Here is a 25951-nt window from a genome sequence, read left to right on the forward strand (position 1 = left end):
TATTTTGCATCCTTGAAATTTGGGATAACAGTTTTTGGGTATTGATATGACTCTTTGGAGCCTAATGGTCACTATAATAGGGTGGACAAGTGTGTGTGTGTGGTCTTAAAAGAAAAGCATGGACTGGGTTGGTTTGTGACTTTTCTTTGATCTCTGGGCTATCTGCTCTTTTGGCTAGCAGAGATGATCCAGTTTTCAACTTGAGACAGGTCCCATCCCTGCCACCTCATATGTGCACATGGGGATTTACAGATTACAGCCGTAAGATGGCCTCCACTGACCTGGTCTCATCCCAGCTTCCCAGCCACCTGTGGGATGGACAGGTGTTCTCTCCTTTGAAATGAGAAAAGAAATGGAGAGGCTTTTTTAAAGATCCCCAGGATTAGCCAGTAGCTGGGCCAAGAATGAAACCCGCATCTTCCCATACCCTCAATACTGACCTCTCCATTAGGCTTTTCCCTAACACTTGAAGGGCCCAGCTCAAGAGCATCCATGAGAATGCCCCATACTATCATCTAAATATTCATAAGCAATAGTCAGCTATTGAGTGCTACATAAAACATTCTGTATCCTCCTATATTGACAAATTGCTGCAATTTGGAATTTCCAGGAGCAGATACTGAGACTGAGTTTGTCCTGTATGGTATTTATTAGTGATCAACAGGGAGAGGGGGCAGGAGCAGGCAGAGAGAAGTCCAAATGCATTGCGGACTCCACCAAGTCTCGGCCAACATTAGGTGTCCTAGAGAATATATGGCCCACCAGACGGTCCAGGGTAGGTAAAATTTCTGTGCCACTCTTCCTCCATCCCCAGGACAGGGCATACCTTTGGATGAGGGGGCTCCATGCAGGCACAAACCTTGAAAAAGCTGACAGCTGGGTAATACGTCCTTCTTCTAACAAATGTTCCTTCCTAACGACCTGTTCTGCTCAACAAGAGCAGCAGGGTAAGAGGACTTCCATCTCTCCCAACTTCTGGACACTCCAGCACTCACATTCAAGCTCCATACCCCTGACTCAACAGCGGCCCCTGGCCACTCTAGGGCCTAGGGTACATGACACAGTGGCTTGAGCCACCTTGGGGGACAACAAAGAGGCAGGATACCTTCTACCTTCAACACCCTGGAGGCGGGTGGGGAATTCCAGAGTCCTCAGTACCCAGAGACTGGACTAAAACAGGATGGGGCATATCTGCTTTGCATTAGACCTCTTAATTCCTGAGCAACCGGGAGCTGGAGGAGGTCTCTAAAGTAGGGGAGTAGAATAGGAACCCACCCCTCTTGCTCGGGTCAAAGGTATGCTACCAAATATCACACTAAGATGTTGGGAGATTTAAAGGAGGATTTGCACATGGAAGGCTCCGAATTTTTTAGAGAAAGAGACTGAGTCCTAGCTAGCATTAAATAAAGCAATAGCTTAAACAATATACATGAGATTTTTACTATTAGCGGTATTCCTGGTGTAGCCCTGTCAGGGCTGTCACTCTCTCTCTCTCTCACTCGCCCTGGGCCCAACAATCCTTTCCCGAGGCGGAATCCCCCTGGCGGTGTGGGTCAGGATCGCTCTCTGTCCCCTACCCGCGCCAGGTCCCTGGAGCTGAGCAGAGCAGGGCGCTGTCGGGCGCGTGCGGGAGCCGGGGCCGGGACGAGCACTACCAGGAGCCCGAGCGACAGCGGCCAGGGGAGGGAGGAGGCGACGAGGCTGAGGAAGACAGTCGGGCCCAGCTTGACGCAGCGGCGGCTGCGACTGAGCAGGCCACCACCAGGGCACCCGGGCCAGCCGCGCCAGCCATCCCTCCGCCTCCTCCTTCAGCTGCTCGGCGCGCGTGGGAGTGAGTGCGTCGCGCGCCCGCCGAGGGTCTCAGGCTCTGGGCATCCTCGGCAAGCGAGCCCGGGCAGAGGGAGGCGCACGAGCGCGCGCGACAGAAGGAGGCGGGGAAAGGAGGGGGCGAGGCGGAGGCGAGCGAACAGGAGGGAGGGACCCGCCCGCTGCGCCCCGGCCGCTGGGCATGTGTGGCCGCAAGCGCCCGACGCTGCCGCTGTCCCGGGGCTGAGCCGCGCCCAGGTGTCCCGGACAGTGCGTGCGCGAGTGTGTGTCCGCGCAGGCGAGCATCGCGCCGGCCCTGAGCCTCGCGTTCGCTCCCCCCGGCCGCGGTGCATGTTCGCCTCCTGCCACTGTGTGCCGAGAGGCAGGAGGACCATGAAAATGATCCACTTTCGGAGCTCCAGCATCAAATCGCTCAGCCAGGAGATGAAATGCACCATCCGGCTGCTGGACGACTCGGAGATATCTTGCCACATCCAGGTGTGCGTGGAACCGGGCGAGGGCGCGGGGCACACGCCGGGAGCAGGGCGGGGGGCCTTTGCGGTGGGCATGCGAGGACAAGGAACCCACTCCCGGAGGGGATTGGGGGACTGCTAGAAAGCCAGATTTCGATTCCTCAGCCCTCTGAGGCTGGGGGGCCTTATCCTGGCGTGGCGGGCATGGTCCCCTGCAAGCTCCAGGCACGCGTTATCCGCGCCCAGTCCCCTTCCCCTCGCGTGCACCCTGCGCGCGCGTCTCTCTGCGCCCAGACTAGGGGCGCGGGGCAGCTGCCTGCAGAGGGACTCTGGCCCCTCTGGGCCCTACTTCGCCAGGAGATGGGAGCTCCGAGGGCTGAGAGGGGCACCTGCATGTCGCCCACTGGTATTTCCTCCTTTCCTCCACGTGGAGAAGGCATGCATCCGCCGGGTTCACTCATTTCTCTCTCCCGCGCCCAGGCTCCGGAGACGCCCTCAGTCCCGGAATCTGCTTTCCGCCCCGTGTGGGTTCCCCTTACCCTCCGCCGGTGGTCTTCAGTTCTCCGCGTGGGGCGGTGGCGAAGTTTCCCCAGAGTGAGAGAGGCCGGGCTGCCCTGGGCGCCAGCCTTGAGGGATGGAGCGCGCGCGATGCGTCGGACTGGAGCTACCTCGAAAGGAATGTGTGAAGTCTGAGTGTTTCAGAGAAAGGAAAAGAAAGGATTGTGAGGCCAGCAAGTGGGGAGCCCTGCAGGAACCTGGGTCCTGGGAAAAAGCGCCCCGTGGAATCTTGGTGGACATTCACTGTCACCCAAGTTGGAGGAGAAGGCTAGTTGTTTGGGTGAAGGCAGCTTTGCTGGCAGCCCTGTGCTCGGGTAGTAAATGCCTCTGGGCTGTCAGGAGAGCTAGTGTGAGCTGCAAAGGTGTGCGTGCGTGTGCGTGTGCGTATTTGTGGTGGGTGAATATGTAGGCGGGTGAGAGCCCCTCTTCCAGGAACCCAAAGATGCCCCACTCGGTGCGCACACAATCAGGAAAGATTGTGTCAGGGCTCAGCACAATTAACTTCCGAATTTTAAATCTATTTAACTATTTATCTCTGGGATTTCCTTTCTCACCTACCCTAGTCGAGTCTTGAGGCTCTGGAACTGAGCTGTTTTTTTGTTTTTTGTTGTTGTTTTTTTTAAAAATACATTTAAATACAGGGCACACCACTCATGTCAGTGGGAGGTGAGTGGGGCAGCATCTCCTAGAGTAGGAATCAGTCTCTAGGCTGTGCAAACCATGAAGGAATGAAAGGACTTTCCCTGTTTTATTTTTATTTAATTTTTGTTAGTGGGAGTGTGTGACATGTTGGGGGCAGTTGCAATTAATTTGTAACCTGACAGCTGGACAAAAGTCAAGGTAGGAATGTGATGCCCCATGATCTCCCAGGAAAGTAGGCTCCCACTGAATTTTCTGGAGGATCTTGAATTTCATTCTGACCAAGCAGCACTGCTAAACTTAATAATAAAAGGATTAGCAGGATGGGCAGTGTTTCTACTGCCACAAGGGCTGCACAGAAGCATCTGGCATGTACTAATAGTCTTGTGATCCAGAGAGTGTGGTCTGTGCACTTTGCTTGAAGTCCTAAAGTAGGTGTACAGGTCCTTTAACCCATAATGAATGTGTAGATGATGGAGGTGCCATCAGGGCTGTTGAGGTCTCCTCTGTCTCTCAGCCCTCTTCTGCCCTGTCCCACTTGGTGTTGACATTTTTCCCCTCCCTCAGGATGAAGTCTTCCTTAGAATAATAAATATTCCCCAAAGGACATGTATTTGTTGTCTCATGTTTTGAGAAACAATGAATTGTAGCCAGTCTAACAGCAGTTTGAAAAACTCTAGTGCTTATGACGCAACTAGTGCCAAAGAGGTTAAAATGTTATGTTTCAAAATGTTGGCTTGGGTACTGATTTTTCAAAAAATTAGATGTTTATTTTTGTGATTCATCTTTCTCTGCCCTTTCGGCCCCCAAATGAGGATTATTATTTAACCAATTAAAATGAATTAAAATATTTTATTTGGATAACTTTGGACCTCATACTTTCCTAGAGTACTCCAGACCAGGAATTGAAATTGCCCTTCCAGGTATCAGGTTACAAAGACTTCCCATTTGCTTAGAGTGAGAACAAAAGGATTAAAAAACAATGTGAAACAAAGCCATTTGGAATCACTGGCACTTGTTCTGGGTGAATCCATCTGTGTTTGCTTCCTTCCTTCCTCCTATAGAACTACACAGTTAAAGGATTGTATATACCGTCCACAGAACGTCACCCTCTCTCCATAGCCCACATCTGCCTATCTGAGTTAGGAGCTCTCATCCCTGGTGCCTGCCTGGCTCTAGAGCAGGGGTGTCCAATTTTCTGGCTTCCCTGGGCCACATTGGAAGAAGAATTGTCTTGGGCCACACATAAAATACACTACCACTACCGATAGCTGATGAGCTTAAAAAAAAATCACAAATAGTCTCATAATGTTTTAAGAAAATTTATGAATTTGTGCTGGGCTGCATCCAAAGCTGTTCTGGGCCACGGGTTGGATGAGCTTGATCTAGAGGCTCTGTAGGAGGAGCAGGAGCTCTTGGACATGTGTTAGTTGTTCTCTCCTCTTCACTCCAGGAGTGCTGCCTATGGAGCCCAAAAATAAGTGGGGGAAACTCAAGCCACACATCCTTGGGAGTTCATTAGTCTGTGTTCTTTAGTAGGTGAGCATTCCAGATTGAAAGAAAAAAGAGTCACTCAAACAGTTTTCTCTAGTAAGGTGCTGGAGGGTGGCTGCATGTGGTAGATGCAACGGATGATAGAAACCTTCAGGCCTATTGTTTGAGACCATGTGAATAGCTCTAGGTGCCATTTCTTGAGCATCTCTCATGTGCCAGCCTTTTCCACTCATTTATGTCTGCTCTCTACCACCAACCTTTGAGTAGGTATTATTCCCTTCTTTTGGATAAGAAAACTGAGCAGCTAATAACTTAAGTGACTTGTTCAAGGCCATATCTCTAAAAAGAGAATGAGCAGCTGGAATTCAAATCCAGAATTTTCTGGATCCGAAGCTTATGTATGTCTTTGACATATTACCCCATAGTTAAAATAGCTGAAGTTTCAGTGAAATTTCCAGACATGGATAGAGGTAAATCCAAGGTAGGGGGGTTTAAACCAGTGACTGAAGGCCAGTTGAGATTCATGATCTGAATGGACAAAGCGACCCTCTTTGCCAGTTTGCAAACTTAATGTGTCCTGAGTCTCTCAGGCAGGCTGGCATCCCAGAGCTGATTGGAATTCCACATCCAAACGTCACTGGGGGCCATTTCCACCCCCCGGAAACATGGTATTTGCCTTTAAAGAAACGATATGCATAAATGCTTTGTTAGGTTCGATGCACAGAGTCCTTATATTTCAGACTGTAGTAGCCCCAAATTATGCCTATGCATCAAAAGACGAACCAAGCCAGAAACTAAGGGAGAATTGCCTATTTGTGCTCTGATTACAGGGTGTGATGGTGAAAGCGCATGTATTTTGTTCCTCTTCAGTGTGCCTTCCACAAGAAGGAGAAGGCAGAGTATTCTCCACCCCCTAAGATCTTTGCATTTACCACCATATAGAGGATAGGAAAGAGCTTTTGCAAAATAACAGCTTTTAAACATTCCTTTTCCAAATCATATAATTTTGGTGGTATTTGGGCAATGAAAACTTTCAAACTTATAACCTAGTGGCCCAGTCTTAGCAGACTGGTGGTCATTTCCAGTAAGAGATGTGGAAGTCATTGGCTCTGTCTCTTTTCGCAGGGTCTGGGATGCTGTCCCATCATATCATTTGCTTGTGAATGTTCAGGTAGGATGGAAGATAGAGGAATTCCAAATAGACACGGCATAAAGGGGAGTTTGGGATACCAGATAGAGGCCTGGGGAAGGGAAAGAGTTGCTGAATGCTCCTTATTGGGCTTTTCCAATTGAGCTAACCTTTGAAGTCTGGATGTTGTAGGAGGTTAAGGTTTGGCTCTAACTCTTCATTCAACCTTGCTACTTCAATCAGAGTGGAGTCCTAGCCATTTTCTATCCACCTTTTTTTTTTTTTTTTTTTTTTTAAGATACTGGCATTGTCATTCACAGCTCTTGCTAATGAACTTGCCATTTTTAATACTGACTTTTTGAGGTTACATAGACTTTTTACATAGACATTAAGGATGTTTACTGACTCATATATTAATACTTTGGCAAAGCCTGGTAAACGTGGCTGACATAGTTGGAATTGGCTGAAAATTTGTATTTGTATTTGACTAGAAATCCTAGCATAGTGCTTTGCATGCAGTAGGAACACAATAAATACCGATGTAGATTGAATAATTTCCTTTCTAGACTGTTAAATTCACAAGAGTAGGAACATTTTGATGTTCACCGCGGAGTCCCTAATACTTAGAATAGTGCCTGCTATTCTATATAGTATAATATGTGCACATTAAACACCAGTGGAATGGATGAGTGCTAACCTTCCCAATATTTAATCTAGCTCATTACCTGTCAACATGAAGGTAGCATGCCAGCGTTGGATCGGGAATCAGATGTGTGGTTTAGTTATGTTACCAACCAGCTGTGTGATCTTGAGTGAGTCATTTGACATTTGGAGTCAATTTTCTTTTCTTTTGTAAAACAAAAGAATTTGGTTAGATGGATGCTGCAGTTTAAAAAGTCTCTGGTTTTATTATTGACTAGATAAATTACATTTGAACGAAGCATTGCTATTGACAGAGTGGTAGTGTTCATATTATCTCATATGAATTTCATAACTATCAATTATCTCCATTCTATGGATGTTATTGTGTTACTGAGTATTATCTCAATATTGTATTACTAGATATGGAAAATGAGATTCAGAGAGGTTAGCAGTTTGGGTAACCAAGCAATTAAGTTGGTCAGGACCCAGGTCATTTGACTCAAAATCCAGAGCTCTTTCATCTTTGGAGCACTGCCTCTTGGGACTGGATGATTAGGCTGCTTTTGGCTGCAAGTAAAAGAGTAGCCAAGTTAAAGTGGCCTAAATAATAAGGACACTTATTATCTTAGCTGGCAAAAAGTCCAGAGGGAGGGCAACTTCAGGGCTGTTCCAAAGCTCTGCCTGGACTTAGTTGCTGCCTCCTGTCTTTTCACTCTGGTATCTTCAGTGCATTAACTGTGTCTCTATAGTCTCCATGATTATGAGGTGGCTGCACTAATTTTAGATGTCAGTCAGTCACTGCCACATCCACTATCCAAGAAGAGGTGTTTCCTCATGCATTTCCTTTTTATCACAGAGGAACACTTTCCCAGAGTCCCCATCAGTCTTCCCATCAGATTCTATTGGCCTGGATTGGATCATATGCCCATGCCCTAGCTGCAAAAGTGTCTAGGAATATATGCATCTAGCATCTTTCCTCTCTATAATGGGAATTGGCTTTGCCATTATGGAAGGAATGGAATTATGTGTGTGTGTGTGCATGCACATGTGTGTGGTGGGGAGGAACAGCTGTCGGCTAATCAAGCAGGAGTGTCTTTCAGAATACGTCAAATTGGGTTGCAATTACTGTTACAATAAACCTCTCATGAGAGTTTAGTAAGATGTTATCTCAGCCCTGGCTTTTTTAAGGCAATCTTTGTATCATCAAATTCTAGAACAAGAAAAATTATGAGAGAGTCTTTTGTAGTGTGTTGTTAAATATCATTTCTGCTCTTGTGGAACTGGTGGGTTCTGGGCAGCTAAAAGGCATCTTGTTCAGAGCAGGCACAGCTCTCTTCAGCAGACAAACTTTATGCTTGTTCAAGTGGCATGGTGGCAAAGTGGTTGAGAGCATATGTTCTGGAGTACTGCTTGCTTGGGTTTGAACCCTGGCTCTGCCACTGACTGGCCAGGTGACTTTGGGGAAGTCACTTTTCCTCACTGGGCCTCAGTTTCCTCATCTATAAAGTGGAAATAATAATAACATAGCCCTCATGGACTTTTTGTAAGGATTAAATAAGCATTATATGTCAAGTGCTTAGCTTAGTACCTGGCACATAGTGAGAGCTGAAAAAATAGTGACTGTTATCTTAGTGCTTTGTGAAACTATATTAGAGGTAATCCTAAGTGGTGGGAAGGCTTTGACTTAGAATCAAATGACTTTAAGCCTAAACTCCATTCCTTTCTGATGGTGCAGGACCTTGAGCAAGTCACTGGGCCTCCTGTTCTTCATCTGAGAAATGAGAGTAATAATTCCTCAATTGCCAATCTCCATTGGGTTGTTGAGATGGTTTATGTAAAAGCATGTTGTAAATGTTAAAATATCACCCAAATACAGAGTACTATTCTAATCAATTTAGTTGAAAAAAGGATAGCTTCTTATCTGTTGAAATGGGAATGACATTATCATGTGCAAACCTATATCTGTGCTAAATATCAGGCCCCATGATGATCCTGCTGGTGAAATCCAAGCTAGGTCCAGCTGGCAGCCACAATTTTCTGCTAGTAAGGTCAATTCAACACTTTTCTCTACCAAGCTCTTCTGGAATGCCATTCAGAGTCTACTGAAAATCAGACACAAAAGGAATAGAGGAGAGAGGCAGTTTGTTAAATACTGTGGCACAGCTCTGACGTTTTTAGACCTAGATTATATGGGCCAGTTCTTTATATTAAGCATATCCTAAAAAAAAATGTAATGTTATTCCAATGGTCTGCTAAGATCTTATCTCTTGATATTTTCAAAGCAAAGGCAAAGTGTATTGACTTCAGGGAGAATACAATGCTATTAGCTGCACATTGTTTGAGCGGTGTATCCGCTAGAATTCTTTCAACTACATGTAACAAATTCTAATTCAAACTGGCTTTAACATTAAGGATGTTTACTGACTCATATATTCAGAAGTCTTGAATTACGTGTTTAATTCAAGGACCGTGGCTCTGTTTCTCTGGGGTTCCTTTGCCTCTTCTTGCCATTTGTGATGGCTCCATCCTCAGGCTGGTAGTAAAATGGTTACAGCAGTGCCAGTTTTCACATTTTCATAGGATACCCTCCAGAGGAAGAGAGAAGCCGCTTTCAATTCAGCATCCCAAGCAGAAGTGTGCAGTCATTCTGATTGGACCTCCCAGGTCACATGCTCACCCCGGAAGCAGTGACTATGACCAGGGGAACAGAATGTACTGATTAGCTTAAGGTGCAGAACTCGACCCTGGGACTCAGGGTGAAATCAACTTCCCCTGTGGTGATGTTCTGCCTGGGGAAGAGCAGATACCTAAAATCAGATGGGAGGAAGGGGAAAATGGCTCCTAAAAAGATAATCCACAATACCTACTCTAGATGCTGTGTCTAGGGTAGGTGGTTCTCAAAGTGTGGTCTGGGGAACCCTGGAAGTCCCTGTGATCCTTTCATGGAGGCCATGCTGTTAAAAGAAGTATTTTCAAAATAATACTAAGATATTGTTTGCCTTTTTGGATAACAGTTTTATTGAGATATAGTTCACATTCCTTGTAGTACACCCACTTAAGGTATACAATTTTTGATATATTTAGATAGTTGTGCAGTCATCACCACAATCAATTTTAGAATATTTTCATCATCCCCAAAATGAACCTTTGCCCTTTAGCAGTCATACCTCCATTTCCCTCCAGACCTCCCAGTCCTAGGCAACCACTAATCTACTTCCTGTCTGTATATATTTGTCTATTCTGGACATTTGATAAAAATGGAATCATAAAATATGTGAACTTTTGTGTCTGGCTTCTTTCACTTAGCACAATGTTTTCAAGGTTTATCCACATTGTAGCATGGGTCAGTACTTCCTTCCTTTTCCTTGTTGAATAGTAGTCCATTGCATAGATATATCACATTTTGTTGATCCATTCATTAGTTGATGAACATTTGGGTTGATGAACATTTTGGCTACTATGAATAATGTTGCCATGAACATTCCTGAAAAAGTTGCTCTCTAGACACGTTTCTTTTCTCTTGGGTGTATACCTAAAAGTGAAATTACTAGTCATACGGTAACTCTGTGTTTAATCTTTTGAATAACTGTCAAACAGTTTTTCAAAGTGGCTGCACCGTTTTACATTCCCACCAGCAGTGTAGGAGGGTTTCAATTTCTTCACATCCTCTTCAACACTTGTTATTTATCTATCTGTTTGATTATAACCATTCTAAGTGGGTGTGGAGTGGTATCTCATTGTGGTTTTGATTTGCATTTCTCTGAAGGCTAAAGTTGAGCATCTTTTCATGTGTCTATTAGCCATTTGTACATCTTCTTCAGACAACTGCCCATTTAGACCTTTTGCCTATTTTAAAATGGGTTGTCTTTTATTTTTAAGTTGTAAGAGTTCTTCATATATTTTGGACACAAACCCTTTATACAATAAATGATTTGCAATTTTTTTCCCCATTCTGTGGGATATCTTTTACTTTCTTGATGGAGTCAAAAAAGCTTTTAATTTTGATAAAGTCCAATTTATATATAATTTTTGTTGCTTGTATTTGTGATGCCATAGCTAAGAACTGTTGCCCAATTCAAGATAATAAGGACTTATGCCTATGTTTTCATTAAGCAGTTTTATAGTTTTAGCTCTTATATTTAGGACTTTGATCCATTTTTAAAATTGATACATAGTTCGCATACCATAAAATTAATCATTTTAAAGTGTACAATTCAGTTGATTTTCATATATTCATAAGACTTTGCAACTGCAATCACTCCCTAATTCCAGAACATTTTCATCACCCCAGAATAAATCTGTACCTATTAACAGTCACTCCCCATCTTTGATCCATTTTGAGTCAATTTTTGTATATGGTGTGAGGTAGGAGTCCAACTTTATTCTTTTGCATGTGGATATCCAGTTGTCCCAGCACCATTTGTTGAAAAAAATAACTCTTTTCCCCATTGAATTATCTTGTCACTCTGAGGAGATGTTGTTTACCTTTTCCACTTTCAGTCTTTCAGAAGTGTACAGTGGAATTTTCTAGAGCCTACAAGATGTGTGATATTACAACACATTGAATGAAGAAGCATATGTGAGAATACACCTCTTTGTTCAGTCAGTCATTAATGATATTTGCAAAAATGTAAAACAATGCTGCTTTTATCACTACTTTATTTTGTAAAATATAGCTATTTTTAAACAAAAATATGTTACTTACATTAATGTACAGTGGGTTTATTGTTATTTTTAAATAAATCAATAATTGAATATTTTGGATAATTCTATAGATATATAATATAAACAAAGGTTTTACAGATACTCAGCAGAGTAAAGGAGTTTTGAGGCCAACATACTGAAGAATTGCTGGGTGCAGTGGCTGGTGCCTGTAATCCCAGCACTTTGGGAGGCTGAGGTGAGCAGATCGCATGAACCCAGGAGCTTGAGACCAGCCTGGGCAACATGGTGAAACCCTGGGTTTACAAAAAATACAAAAATTAGCTGGGACTGGTGCATGCCTGTAGTCCCAGCTACTTGGGAGGCTGAGGTGGGAGGATTGCATAAGGTAGGGAGGTGGAGGCTGCAGTGAGCCGTGACTGTGCCACTGCACCCCAGCCTGGGTGACAGTGAGACCCTGTCTCAAAAAAAAAAAAAATTGCTGGTTTAGGTGACTGTCCATTTATTGAACTTCCAGAAAAATTAAAAAAATCCAAAATTAAGTAAAACAAAGTAGAACTTATATGCATCTTCTATGCCTCCAAGAACATAAATTACAAGTACCCCAAGTGATGTCAGTTAAATAAAAAACACTGCATGTTCACAGAAAATATGTACATTATATTTGGAATTCTTAGTAGTAACTATGCACGTGTGTGTGTGTGTGTGTGTGTGTGTGTTTTGTCTGCGTTTATATTCAAAATATTAACAGTAGAAGGGCAAGGCCAAGCTCTACTGTAATAAGCATTCTCTAATTGCACTTGCTCTCTAACTGAATCCTAACTTTTTAAACTGTAATAATTGTATAAAGCTGTGTCTTGTTTTGAGACCCTTCTTTAGATCATGGAAAATATACAGCTAAACATGAAGTGTTTAAACTGTAAACCATTTGAATCAGGCCCATTAGTCACTTGAATTATTAAGTTCTTACTTCTTTTTCTGAGTAGGCATTTTGGGAAAACAGAAAAATGTTGCAGAAATGCAAATATCAGAATTTATTCTACGAGAATCTGAGATTCACATGGCATAAGTGTTAGCCGTCGGGAAGATAACATGGCCCTCTTTTAGTTCTCACCCTGTGATGGAGAATTTCAAGTTGCTCTTCCCATGAAGTAGCAGAGAGCCAGATGTGGAATCCAGAGATGGGAAAAATAATGGGACTAGGGTCAGGAGCCAGTTGGGCAGATTTTGCAGCTGAGGTTTGAACTTGACTCAGGCTCAGAAGAGTCAAGTTCAGCATTGAGCCCTGGGAGAAGTGTGTAAGTGCTTCTCAGTCGGATGTTCCTGTGGAGTTTCTCTGTTCTTCAAATGCAGACTCGGATTCAGGAAGTCTTGGGAAGAGTCCTGAAATTTGACATTTTTAGCATGCTTCCAGGTGGTGCTTGTGTGGCTGGTCTGTGGACCACATCTGGAATAGTCAGACATTAGTGGAATTTACCTTTCTCCTAATAATATTGCTAAGCTCCTTGAGTGGAGGGATCTGTTCCTTTTGTTCCTCCCTCGATTGTGCCTCACTGGGCACATTTCTTTCAGTAGATGTTCAATGAGTGTGGGTAAGTGAGTGAATAAATAAAGAAATCCATCGTGGTGTGTCTATCACAGGTATAATGAAGTGCTGATTAGACACTGTTACTGGATATGGAATGATTCTGTTTGACTATTTGTTCCAAGCAAATCAAGAGATTGTTTTTTTCAAACGGAATTTCCCATGGCAAATCTGATGAAGTGTTGCATGTCCATGAGAGCACACAGGACTACGGTTAGTGACTGCCTTCTCGTCCCTCTGGGCCAGGCTTCCCAGTCTTGCTTTCCTGTACACTTGACTCCTGGTGGTATTTCTGAAAAGCTCTGGCAATATCTCGGCACAAACAAGTCATTGTGTATAAGCCAGCAGTGCCTGGAAGCCCCTGGAGGCATAGGGGCCCCAGCTGTTCCTACTTGCAGAAGTGACTCTGAGGGACAATGACCCTGGAGGGCCATAAAAAATGCATTCCAGTTGTAAATTAAGCTCTGGAGCTGTTTGCTTTGTTGATTCTCCCTGAAGGTGCAGGATGGAAAGGAGGGGCCCACTTTAGCCAAAAGAAAGAAAAAAAGAAGCTTATTCTAAAAAGGAAGAGCATTTGTTTTGATCAAGAAGTTATGTTTTTCAAAAGTAAATTAAAGTTTGTTTGAAACAACGTCAATCTTATTTGATAAACATTTGTTAAATATCTTCTATATTCCTAGCCCAGAGCTGGAAGTAGAGATACAAAAGAAAATAAAATCAGCCATCAAGAGGCTCGCAGTCAGTCGGGGGGAAGACAGAAAGGATAGTGATGTGAGGATGAAATGACGATTGTAGAGACAGGTAAATGCAGGTGGAAGACCAAGAGGATGCACCAAGATCAGGCTGGGGCATCAGTAAGTATCTCTGGTATAGATGAATCTTGATTAATAATTAAAGGCCAAGTGGAAGTAAAGTCTTTCAGAAGAAGAAAAAGGGCATTACAAGCAAAGTGATCTCTTGCTTGCTTGGTGTAAAACCCTAGGCATGAAACATGATGACTGAATCTGGGAGTTAAGGAAAGGAGAATCTGGGATGAGTTCCACATGGTTAGTTTCAACAACTGGGTAATGGAGATGCCATTCCAGGAGAGACAGACCTGGTCACATAATTTATATGGTCCTGTGCAAAATGCAAATGCAGAGCTTGTTAAAAAATTGTTAAGAATTTCAAAGTGGTGATAGCAGACCATTAAGCCAAGTACAGGGTCCTTCTAGGCACGGGTCCCTGAGCAAATGTGCAAGTCACACACCTGTGAAGCTGACACTGAGGAGATAGACTAGAGGAGAAGCAGGTTGGGGGAAGAGAGGATGAGTTCCATTTTGGGTATGTTGATTTTGAAGTGCCTGTAGGGCGTCTGACTGGAGAATTCTCAGTAGACAGTTGGATATAAGGAGTGAAAGTTACCAGAGACACAGGTCTGACATTGAGGCAGAAGTAAGGGAGTCGTTAATGTCCTTGCAAGGGGTGGCAGAAGCCATGTGGTATGAACAAAACTGCTGTGACAGGTCTTCCTTTTTGGTCTGTATTTCTGCTTGGGGCAGGCTTGTAGATCAAATCAATGAATTGTGAGCTCTGGACATCTTTCCAACAGTACTTGATCATTTTTCCTTTGTTAGGCAACTCCAACTGAACCAGAGCTGGTCTCTATTTTCTTCTACAAATGGGGCAGCCAAACCAGGGTTGTCAGTGGAAAGCCATTTTTCTGTCCTTACTCTTCATGGCCTAGCTTGGACTTGCAAATGAAAAAGACCTCTTTCCGTTTTCAAGTTCTGAGTTTCAAAGCATACGATTTTCTTTCCAGGGAAGTTGCCCTTTGAGACAGTGTCAGGAGCATTAAGTAGATAATACATTTTAAAATCCTATCAACATGGTACAAAATTAATCATGTTACATGAGGAGTAGCTTTGCTGCGATAATTTATCTTTATTTAGTATTTGTTTGTATCTCAGATATCTTTTATGGCAAATTTTGTTTTGTGTGTAGTTTTCAGGGAGTTTTTGTGAAAATTAAAATAATTCAAGTTCTATAAAATTGCTCAGACAATAATCTAATATTAATCATGTAATGACCTGAATCTTAGATGTACAATAGAGTTTTATCTGAAGATATCTATGTATAATGCTAACATTTGAAATACTATTATTCTGTAGCAGGGGAAAGCAATTAGCATGTTAACAGATCAGGGTTTGGCTTATAATCTCTCACCTCAGAAGTATAATTTGTTGCTTTAAAACTCTAGTCCTTGATGCTAAACATAATCTGGAAAGTCAAGATTAACTGAACCAAGGTCTTTACACATGAACTGAAAATTCGAACACAATAATGTTTACTGATGGATATGATGATAAAATCAAGCAGTCTTAAAAAAATCAGTAACTAGTTAGCCTTATTAGTAGAAGAGAGGACCAATACCTAATTAATCAGTTGGCTAATAATTCTTCCTTGATGTTTCTAGCGAATGTTATTTTTTGGCTGATCTGTACACATGTTACTGTCCATCTTTGTCATCTGTACCTTGTGTAGATATTGTCTACAATGTTACGACCTGTTGAGTATTTATTGGTTCTTTGTTTAGCAGCAGCCTTTCTCTACACTTACAGTCCTCTTGATATCCTTGAGTACAATAATAATAACATGTATTACATTGATTAAATTGAGACTGATTTAAACAGAGATGTTATAGGATTGGTTCAATGTCTCATATTTAGCAAGATTAGGGTGGGGTATTGTGTCTTGAGTTTTAGGTTTGCTCTTATTACACTAAATACTACCATTATTTTGTTTTTGAATGTTCTTGGTAGTCTAAATGATGTAATTCCTTTCCACTGACAACTTTTTTTAATAGCTCAAGAGAAAAGCCATACCCAGATCACACCTCTGGGTAGAAAAAGCATATTGATGTTTTAGAACTGTCATCCAAGGACACCGTTTAAGTTCTTTCCCTGTCTACTTTCTTTTTGTAACCTGTGGCTGAATGTACATCCAAATAAAATTGCAGTCAACTTGCTATGGTTATATGAGTATTTTGTCATCTAATATAACTAGATTCCTTTTACATATTTGGCATGGTACAAATATTACTTGTAGTTTGAAATTGCAAATTAACTCCCCGGAAGTTGTAAAAAGAAAAAAAGGAAGGGTGATGCTAATAAAATTTTCTATCTGTCCTTTAAGGTAATTTACCTTGTAGTTTTGAGATTGACTCTGGAAGTCAAAATCTAGCAATGCAGAGCATGGTATTTAGAGGACTTTTAGAAAAATAGGAAAACAATGTATTATTATTATTATTTTGCTTAGGCACTAGCCACTGTCATGTCAGGCTCTCTTTGTTTAGAAGGCTAAGGCAGGAGAGTAATAAACTCTATGGAGTAGGGATGGAAATACACTTCAGGATATTTTATGCCACCTGGAACCTTATCAAGGATAACTTCACCTCCTGTGTTCCCAGACCTCAGGGGAGAAGTATTTCTGCTGAGGGTCATCCTGACACAAGGGGGCACCTTGAGTGACATCTTTTGCCTCCAAGTTTGAAGACATAGTTTTTCCACCATCTATAGATGGCACTTTCTTTGTTCAGTGCTGATTAAAAGGAAAAAAAAAAGAGGAAAAGTTATACAGTAATTCAAGGGCAGCTGTGAAGCCTGAGTTTGCAGTGCCAGCAGCAGTGTGGTAATTTGAGAATAGCAAATTAGAAGGACAAAGCAGATTTTAATCATATGCCACAGAGAGGAAGGTGGTTTAAGTTTATCTCCAAATTGTACCTCCATTAGAGAAAGGAAAGCTTTTAATGCTATTATCCAATATATAGTTAAAGATTACTTTTTTCCTTTCCCCAGCCTTTCTTTAGTGTGTTTACTGGGTCAGAAATGGCAGCCTTTTTTAGACTTGGCAAAAGTAGTTTGAAAAATATTTGTTTTGTATAATTACAGATGTAATTTATGTACATAAATAAAATAAAAATACCCGGTAACTTCATTACTCAGAAAAAAAAGAAATGGCAGACTTTTTCTCCCTTAGTGTATTGAGAGTTGTTAAATATAAAATAGAAAACATTTTCTTGGTGTTATGGGAAATGGGGAGAGAGAGAGCGATAGAGAGGGAGAGATTGTGAGCTTCTCGTCTGAAGACAGAACTGAAGACTTAAGAAAATATCTTCATCTATCTATCTATCCATCCATCCATTAAACTATCCATTAATTCATTCCTCATTTATCCACTCTTCCACTCATCCACCAACCCACCCATCCACTCATCCACTTTTCCATCCATTCATCCATCCATCCATTCATCCATCCATCCATCCTCCATCCATCCATCCATCCTCCATCCATCCATCCATCCATCCATCCATCCATCCATCCATCCTCCATCCATCCATCCATCCATCCTTCCATCCATCCATCCTCCATCCATCCGTCCATCCTCCATCCATCCATCCATCCATCCATCCATCCTCCATCCATCCACCAAACAAACATTTATTGAATACCTCTGTTGGGGACTGCTCTGAGTAGCAGAGTTACAAAAAGATAAATAAGAATTATTCCTTGTCAATCTAGTAGAAAAGACAGACAGACACATAAACAGATTTAAAGTAGCACTATTATGATAGAAAAACACTAGGATGTTATTGGAGCTCATAAAGGGGTCAATAGTAGAGCCAGAGTGTGGCTTGGGGAAAGGCATAACCTTTCTTTAACCTCTAGTGGCTCTCCTCCAATGTTACTGCTTTTAAAAATTTATTTGTGGTTTATTTCTTTCTCATTATTTATTTTTATTGTGGCAAAAAAATATATGTAACAGAATTTACCATGTTAGCCATTAAAAAAAAATATTTTTCTTTTGCGGTGCCTGTGCCTCGCACAGCCCCTGGACAGGCACAGCTGCCTGCCCCCCAGCCGCCGAAGGCTGCTCTACCCCTCTGTTCTGGCTGCCACGAGCATAGAAGCTTGGGCTGGGCAAAGCTCAAGGGGACACCGTGTTAGCCATTTTTAAGTGTGCAGTTGCAGTTTAGTGGCATTAAGTAGTTCACATTGTTGTGTAACCGTAATCACCTTCCAAAGTTATTACTTATAAAAGAGATATTCTTTGAAATGAATCACTGATATTTTCTCACTCACATTTCAAGTGTGAATACGAGCATCTTTAAAAACTTTGTTCTTTTTCCTGCAAATGTCTCAGCCAAAGTTGTACCTTGCTATAAAATGTGATTTCAAGACAAGTCCCACACCCGCTTCCTTGGTTCCTACTAGGCGTTCACCCTCAGCGTGTCTCCTGTATAGATATGCTGGAGCAGCCACTGAGGGGCCCTAATCCAGCCTGGGAAGGGCCAACAAGATTTTCTGGTGTAGGTGATGCCTGAGATGAGCTTTAAGGAAAAAACAGATATTGTCTGGCTTATAAATGGGGAAGTGTGTTGAGAAAAGGTGCAGTTAGGGAAAGAAGGACATTCTAGCAAAGATTGAGCATAGAGGAAGACATAACATTTATGGGGAACTGAAAGAAAGAAATGCATTATACTTTTATACATCAAGAAAGAATTCCTTACTGTGCAGTGGGGAGCTGGCATTACCTGCTTAGACTGTGCAGATGGTGGAGTGGAGGTCAGAGTCTAGAAAACAATGTTGGCCACTGTTTATTAGGGAATACTTAAGACAACTCCTCCATTGAGTCATGGTTTGTTACTAGCTTGGCTCACACTTGGGCAAGATTCGTAGGGTGTTTTGTTTCAGACTTTGAATGCCTTAGTGCTTTTTGAAAAGCCCCACCCTGAGGCACATTAGTGTTTGCCAGTTCTTTTTTTTTTGGAGGGGTGATGACAGAGTCTCACTTTGTCACCCAGGCTAGAGGGCAGTGGCACCATCACAGCCCACTGTGGCCTTGAATTCCTGGGCTCAAGTGCTCCTCCTGCTCTAGCCTCATGAGTAGTTGGGACTACAACTGGTGCCACTATGCCAGGCTAATTTTCTTTTTAACTTTTATTTGTAGAGAAGGGGTTTTGCTATGTTTTCCAGGCTGAGTTTGCCAGTTCTTTAGTTAAGGTTTTAAATTTCTATGTGCTGTTGGGATGTTGATAGTTTCACAACTTGTGACCTTCAGTGATGAAGCAAGTCTTTCTTAATATGGCCAGGAAATTAGGAGACCTTTTCCTTTTTTTTTTTTTTTTTGAGATGGACTCTTGCTCTTGTCACCCAGACTGGAGTGCAGTGGTGTGATCTCAGCTCACTGCAACCTCCATCTCCCGGGTTCAAGCAATTCTCCTGCCTCAGCCTCCCGAGTAGCTGGGATTACAGGTGCCAAACCACCACACCTGGCTATGTTTTTTTTTTTTTTTTTTGTATTTTTAGTAGACACAGGGTTTCACCATGTTGGTCTGGCTGGTCTCAAACTCTTGATCTCAGGTGGTCCACCTGCCTCAGCTTCCCAAAGTGCTGGGATTACAGGCGTGAGCCACTGCACCCAGCCGGAGACCTTTTCAAAGCAACTTACCCCATTAAGCTGTTAGAGTAGTCATGAGCCCAGCTAGAGAGGGTCTGATGTCAGCAATTGCAGAAATTCCAGGAAATAAGTATTGAACAGTATTGAAAGGCCTTCTTATGCATAGTAGACCAGTGCTGTCTGGTAGAACTTTTGCAGTGATAGCACTGTTCTGTATCTGTGCTGTCCAGTTTAGTAGCCACTAGCCTCACATGGCTATTGAGCCCTTGCAATGTGACTAGTATGACTGAGGAACTGAATTTTCATAGCTATTTAATTTCAACTCATTAAAATTTAAGTTTACATAGTTACACATGCTAGTGGCTACCACACTGGGCAGTGCAGTGATAGTCTCTTAATGGTAGCTAACTCTGGTAGCAGAGAGGAATTGAATAAAGGTGGGGGCAGTGCAGGAAAGCTTTGCATTACATACATCTGTGTCATCTGAGCCTTTGGTAAGCATGTGTTACTTTCATAACTTCAAAACCATATGAAATTTTTCAGCAAATACACTTGCCTTTATTTTCAGAGAGAACTTAGAAAGTTGGAAAGGATTTTAGATTTTTAATCCCATGCCTGCATGTTTCTCCAGGAGCATCTGAAGTCCAGGGAGGGAAGGGATTAGTCTGGTGAGTGATACACAGATTGGGACCCAGGCATCTGGACCCCATTTTCATATTCCTTTTTTTAAAATTATACTTTAAGTTCTGGGATACATATGCAGAATGTGCAGGTTTGTTACATAGGTATACATGTGCCATGGTGGTTTGCTGCACCCATTAACCTGTCATCTACATTAGGTATTTCTCCTAATGCTATCCCTCCCCTTGCCCCTCATCCCCCAACAGGCCCCAGTGTGTGATGTTCCCCTCCCTGTGCCCATATGTTCTCATTGTTCAACTCCCACTTATGAGTTAGAACATGCAGTGTTTGGTTTTCTGTTCCTGTGTTAATTTGCTAAGAGTGATGGTTTCCAGCTTCATCCATGTCCCCGAAAAGGAGATGAACTCATTCTTTTTTATGGCTGCATAGTATTCCATAGTGTATATGTGTCACATTTTCTTTATGCAGTCTAACATTGATGGGTATTTGGGTTGGTTCCAAGTCTTTGCTATTGTGAACAGTGCTGCAATAAACATACGTGTGCATGTGTCTTTACAGTAGAATGATTTACAATCCTTTGGGTATATACCCAGTAATGGGTTTGCTGGGCCAAGTGATATTTCTAGTTCTAGATCCTTGAGGAATTGTCACACTGTCTTCCACAACGGTTGAACTAATTTACACTTGCACCAACAGTGTAAAAGCGCTCCTATTTCTCCACATCCTCTCCAGCATCTGTTGTTTCATGACTTTTTAATAATCGCCATTCTAACTGGCATGAGATGGTATCTCATTGTGGTTTTGATTTGTATTTCTCTAATGACCAGTGATGATGAGCTTTTTTTCATATGTTTGTTGGCTGCATAAATGTCTTCTTTTGAGAAGTATCTGTCTATATCCTTCACCCAGTTTTTGATGGGGTTGTTTGTTTTTTTCTTGTATATTTATTTAAGTTCCTTGTAGATTCTGGATATTAGCCCTTTGTCAGATGGATAGATTGCAAAATTTTTCTCCCATTCTGTAGGTTGCCTGTTCACTCTGGTGATAGTTTCTTTTGCTGTGCAGAAGCTCTTTAGTTTAATTAGATCCCATTTGTCAATTTTGGCTTTTGTTGCCATTGCTTTTGGTGTTTTAGTCATGAAGTCTTTGCCATGCCTATGTCTTGAATGGTGTTGCCTAGGTTTTCTTCTAGGGTTTTTATGGTTTTAGGTCTTATGTTTAAATCTTTAATCCATCTTGAGTTAATTTTTGTATAAGGTGTAAGGAAGGGGTCCAGTTTCAAGTTTCTACATATGGCTAGCCAGTTTTTCTAACATCATTTATTAAATAGGGAATCCTTTCCGTATTGCTTTTTTTTTTTTGTCAGGTTTGTCGAAGATCAGATGGTCATAGATATGTGGTGTTATTTCTAAGGCCTCTGTACTGTTTCATTGGTCTATATGTCTGTTTTGGTACCAGTACCTTGCTGTATTGGTTATTGTAGCCTTGTAGTATAGTTTGAAGTCAGGTAGCGTGATGCCTCCAGCTTTGTTCTTTTTCCTTACGATTGTCTTGGCTATACAGCCTCTTTTTTGGTTCCACATGAAATTTAAAGTAGTTTTTTTCTAATGTTGTGAAGAAAGTCAATGGTAGCTTGATGGGAGTAGCAATGAATCTATAAATTACTTGGAGCAGTATAGCCGTTTTTACGATATTGATTCTTCCTATCCATAAGCATGGAATGTTCTTCCATTTGTTTGTGTCCTCTCTTATTTCCTTGAGCCGTGGTTTGTAGTTCTCCTTGAAGAAGTCTTTCACATCCCTTGTAAGTTGGATTCCTAGGTATGTTCTTTTCTTTGTAGCAATTGTGAATGGGAGTTTGCTCATTATGTGACTCTCTGTTTGTTTGTAATTAGTGTATAGGAATGCTTGTGATCTTTGCACATTGATTTTGTATCCCGAGACTTTGTTGAAGTTGCTTATCAGCTTAAGGAGTTTTTGGGCTGATACGATGGGGTTTTCTAAATATACAATCATGTCATCTGCAAAGAGAGATAATTTCACTTCCTCTCTTCCAATTCAAACATGCTTTATTTCTTTCTCTTGCCTGATTGCCCTGGCTAGAACTTCCAATACTATGTTGAATAGGAGTGGTGAGAGAGGGCATCCTTGTATTGTGCAGGTTTTCAAAGGGAATGCTTCCAGCTTTTGCCCATTCAGTATGATACTGGCTCTGTGTTTGTCATAAATAATAGCTCTTATTATTTTGAGATATGTTCCAACAATACCTGGTTTATTGAGTGTTTTTAGCATGGAGGGGTGTTCAATTTTATTGAAGACCTTTTCTGCATCTATTGAGAAAATCCATGTGGTTTTTGTCATTGGTTCTGTTTATGTGATGGATTATGTTTATTGATTTGCATATGTTGAATCAGCCTTGCATCCCAGGGATGAAGCCGACTTGATCGTGGTGGATAAGCTTTTTGATGTGCTGCTGGATTTGGTTTGCCAGTATTTTATTGAGGATTTCCACATCCATGTTCATCAGGGATACAGGCCTGAAATTTTCTTTCTGTGTTGTGTCTCTGCCAGGTTTTAGTGTCAGGATGATGCTGGCCTAATATATTGAGTTAGGGATGAGTCTCTCTTTTTCTATTGCTTGGAATAGTTTTAGGAGGAATGGTACCGGGTGCTCTTTGTACCTCTGGTGGAATTCGACTGTGAATCCATCGGTCCTGGGCTTTTTTTTTTTTTTTTTTTTTTGATTGGTAGGCTATTAGTTACTGCCTCAATTTCAGAACTTGTTATTGGTCTATTCAAGGATTCGACTTCTTCCTGATTTAGCCTTGGGAGGGTGTATGTGTTCAGGAATTTCTCCATTTCTTCTAGATTTTCTAGTTTATTTGCATAGAGGTGTTTGTAGTATTCTCTGATGGTAGTTTGTATTTCTGTGAGATCAGTGGTGATCTCCCCTATATCATTTTTTATCGTGTCTATTTCACTTTTCTCTCTTTTGTTCTTTATTAGCCTGGCTAGTGGTCTATCTATTTTGTTAATCTTTCCAAAAAACCAGCTCCTGGATTCACTGATTTTTTTGAAGGGTTTTTCATGTCTCTATCTCCTTCAGTTCTGCTCTGATTTTAGTTATTTCTTGTCTTCTGTGAGTTTTTGAATTTGTTTGTCCTTGCTTCTCTAGTTCTTTTAATTGTGATGTTAGGGTGTCGATTTTAGATCTTTCCCACTTTCTTCTGTGGGCATTTAGTGCTCTAAATTTCTCTCTAAACAGTGCTTTAGCTGTATCCCAGAGATTCTGGTACATTGTGTCTGTTCTCATTGGTTTCAAAGAACTTACTTATATATGGCTTAATTTCATTATTTACCCAGTAGTAATTCAGTAGCAGGTTGTTCAGTTTCCATGTAGTTGTGCAGTTTTGATTGAGTTTCTTAATTCTGAGTTCTAATTTGATTGCACTGTGGTCTGAGAGAGTGTTTGTTATGATTTCTGTTCTTTTGCATTTGCTGAGGAGTGTTTTACTTCCAATTATGTGGTTGATTTTAGAATAAGTGCTATGTGGTGCTGAGAAGAATGTATATTCTGTTGATTCGGGGTGGAGAGTTCTGTAGATGTCTATTATGTTCGCTTGGTCCAAAGCTGAGTTCAAGTCCTGGATATCCTTGTTAATTTTCTGCTCATTGATCTGTTGAATATTGACAGTGTGGTGTTACAGTTTCCCACTATTATTGTGTGGGAGTCTAAGTCTCTTTGTAGGTCTCTAAGAACTTGCTTTATGAATCTGGGTGCTTCTGTATTGGGTGTATATGTATTTAGGATAGTTAACTCTTCTTGTTGCATTGATCCCTTTACCATTATGTAATGTGCTTCTTTGTCTTTTTTGATCTTTGTTGGTTTAAAGTGTTTTATCAGAGACGAGGATTGCAACCCCTGCTTTTTGTTTCCTTTCCATTTGCTTGGTAAATCTTCCTCCATCCCTTTATTTTGAGCCTATGTGTGTCTTTGCCAATGAGATGGGTCTCCTGAATACAACACACCGATGGGTCTTGACTCTATCCAAATTTGCCAGTCTGTGTCTTTTAAATGGGGCATTTAGCTCATTTACATTTAAGGTTTATATTGTTATGTGTGAATTTGATCCTATCATTATGATACCAGCTGGTTATTTTGCCCATTAGTTGATGCAGTTTCTTCAAAGTATCAATGGTCTTTACATTTTAGTTTGTTTTTGTAGTGGCTGGTATTTTTATTTCCTTCCCATATTTAGTGCTTCCTTCAGGAGCTCTTGTAAGGCAGGCCTGGTGGTGACAAAATCCCTCATCATTTGCTTGTCTGTAAAGGATTTTATTTCTCATTCACTTATGAAGCTTACTTGGCTGGGTATGAAATTCTGGGTTGAAAATTCTTTCCTTTAAGCATGTTGAATATTGGTCCCCACTCTCTTCTGGCTGTTGGGGTTTCTGCTGAGAGAGCCACTGTTAGTCTGATGGACTTCCCTTTGTGGGTAACCCGACTTTTCTCTCTAGCTGCCCTTAATATTTTTTCCTTCATTTCAATCTTGGTAAATCTAAAAATTCTGTGTCCTGGGGTTGCTCTTCTCGAGGAGTATCTTTGTGGTGTTCTCTGTATTTCCTGAGTTTGAATGTTGGCCTGTCTTGCTAGGTTGGAGAAATTATCCTGTATAATATCCTACAGGGTGTTTTCTAATTTGGTTCCATTCTCCTGTCACTTTCAGGTATATCAATCAAACGTAGATTTGGTCTTTTCACATAGTCCCATATTTCTTGGAGGCTTTGTTCATTCCTTTGCATTCTTTTTTCTCTAATCTTGTCTTCATGCTTTATTTCATTAAATTGATCTTCAATCTCTGATATCCTTTCTTCTGCTTGATTGATTCACCTATTGATTCTTGTGTATGCTTCATGAAGTTTTCATGCTGTCTTCTCTAAACTGGTTATTCTAGTTAGCAATTCCTCTAACATTTTATTAAGGTTCTTAGCTTCCTTGCATTGGGTTATAACATGCTCTTTTAGCTCCGAGGAGTTTGTTATTACTCACCTTCTGAAGCCTATTTCTGTCAATTCGTCAAACTCATTCTCCGTCCAGTTTTTTGCCCTTGCTCGTGAGGAGTTGTGATCCTTTTTGAGGAAAAGAGGCATTCTGGTTTTTGGAACTTTCAGCCTTTTTGCACTGTTTTTTCCTCTTCTTTGTGGATTTATCTACTGTTGGTCTTGCTTTTGGTGACCTTCGGATGGAGTTTTTGCGTGGTCGGCCTTTTTGTTGATGTTTATGCTATTGCTTTCTGTTTGTTAGTTTTCCCTCTAACAGGCCTCTCTTCTGCAGGTCTGCTGGAGTTTGTTGGGGGTCCACCCCAGACCCTGTTTGCCTGGGTATCACCAGTGGTGGCTGCAGAACAGCAAAGATTGCTTCTTGCTCCTTCCTCTGGAAGCTTCATCTTAGAGGGGCATCTGCCAGATGCCAGGTGGAGCTCTCCAGTATGAAGTGTCTGTCAACCCTTGCTGGGAGGTGTCTCCCCATCAGTAGGCATGGGGGTCAGGGACCCACTTGAGGAGGCAGTCTGTCCCTTAGCAGAGCTTGAGCATTGTGCTGGGAGATCCACTGCTCTCTTCAGAGCTGGCAGGCTGGAACATTTAAGTCTGCTGAAGCTGCGCCCTCAACCGCCCCTTCTCCAAGGTGCTCTGTCCAAGGGAGATGGGAATTTTAGATATAAACCTCTGACTGGAGCTGCTACCTTTTTTTTTCAGAGATGCCCTGCCCAGAGAGGAGGAATCTAGAGAGGCAGTCGGGCTACAGCAGCTTTGCTGAGCTTTGGTGGGCTCTGCCTAGTTCGAACTTCCCAGCGGCTTTGTTTACACTGTGAAGGGAAAACC

The 25951-nt window shown here is 41.9% G+C and overlaps 1 protein-coding gene across 3 annotated transcripts in view; it reads left to right on the forward strand.

Annotated features, from left to right (window-relative positions):
- The first annotated feature begins 1954 nt into the window (after positions 1–1954).
- Positions 1955–25951, forward strand: part of FRMD3 (FERM domain containing 3) — a 282336-nt gene continuing 258339 nt past the window's right edge. For all 3 annotated transcript variants that reach the window (XR_004177813.1, XM_003911851.4, XM_009189016.3), the window contains exon 1: positions 1955–2304. Coding sequence is in view for 2 of the 3 variants with exons in the window: in XM_003911851.4 (XP_003911900.2) it covers positions 2158–2304 (147 nt within the window). In the remaining variant the exon portion in view is untranslated. The remainder of the gene's footprint in view (positions 2305–25951) is intronic.

The sequence above is a fragment of the Papio anubis genome, chromosome 13 (genome assembly GCF_008728515.1).
Source record: "Papio anubis isolate 15944 chromosome 13, Panubis1.0, whole genome shotgun sequence".
Lineage (NCBI taxonomy): Eukaryota > Metazoa > Chordata > Mammalia > Primates > Cercopithecidae > Papio > Papio anubis.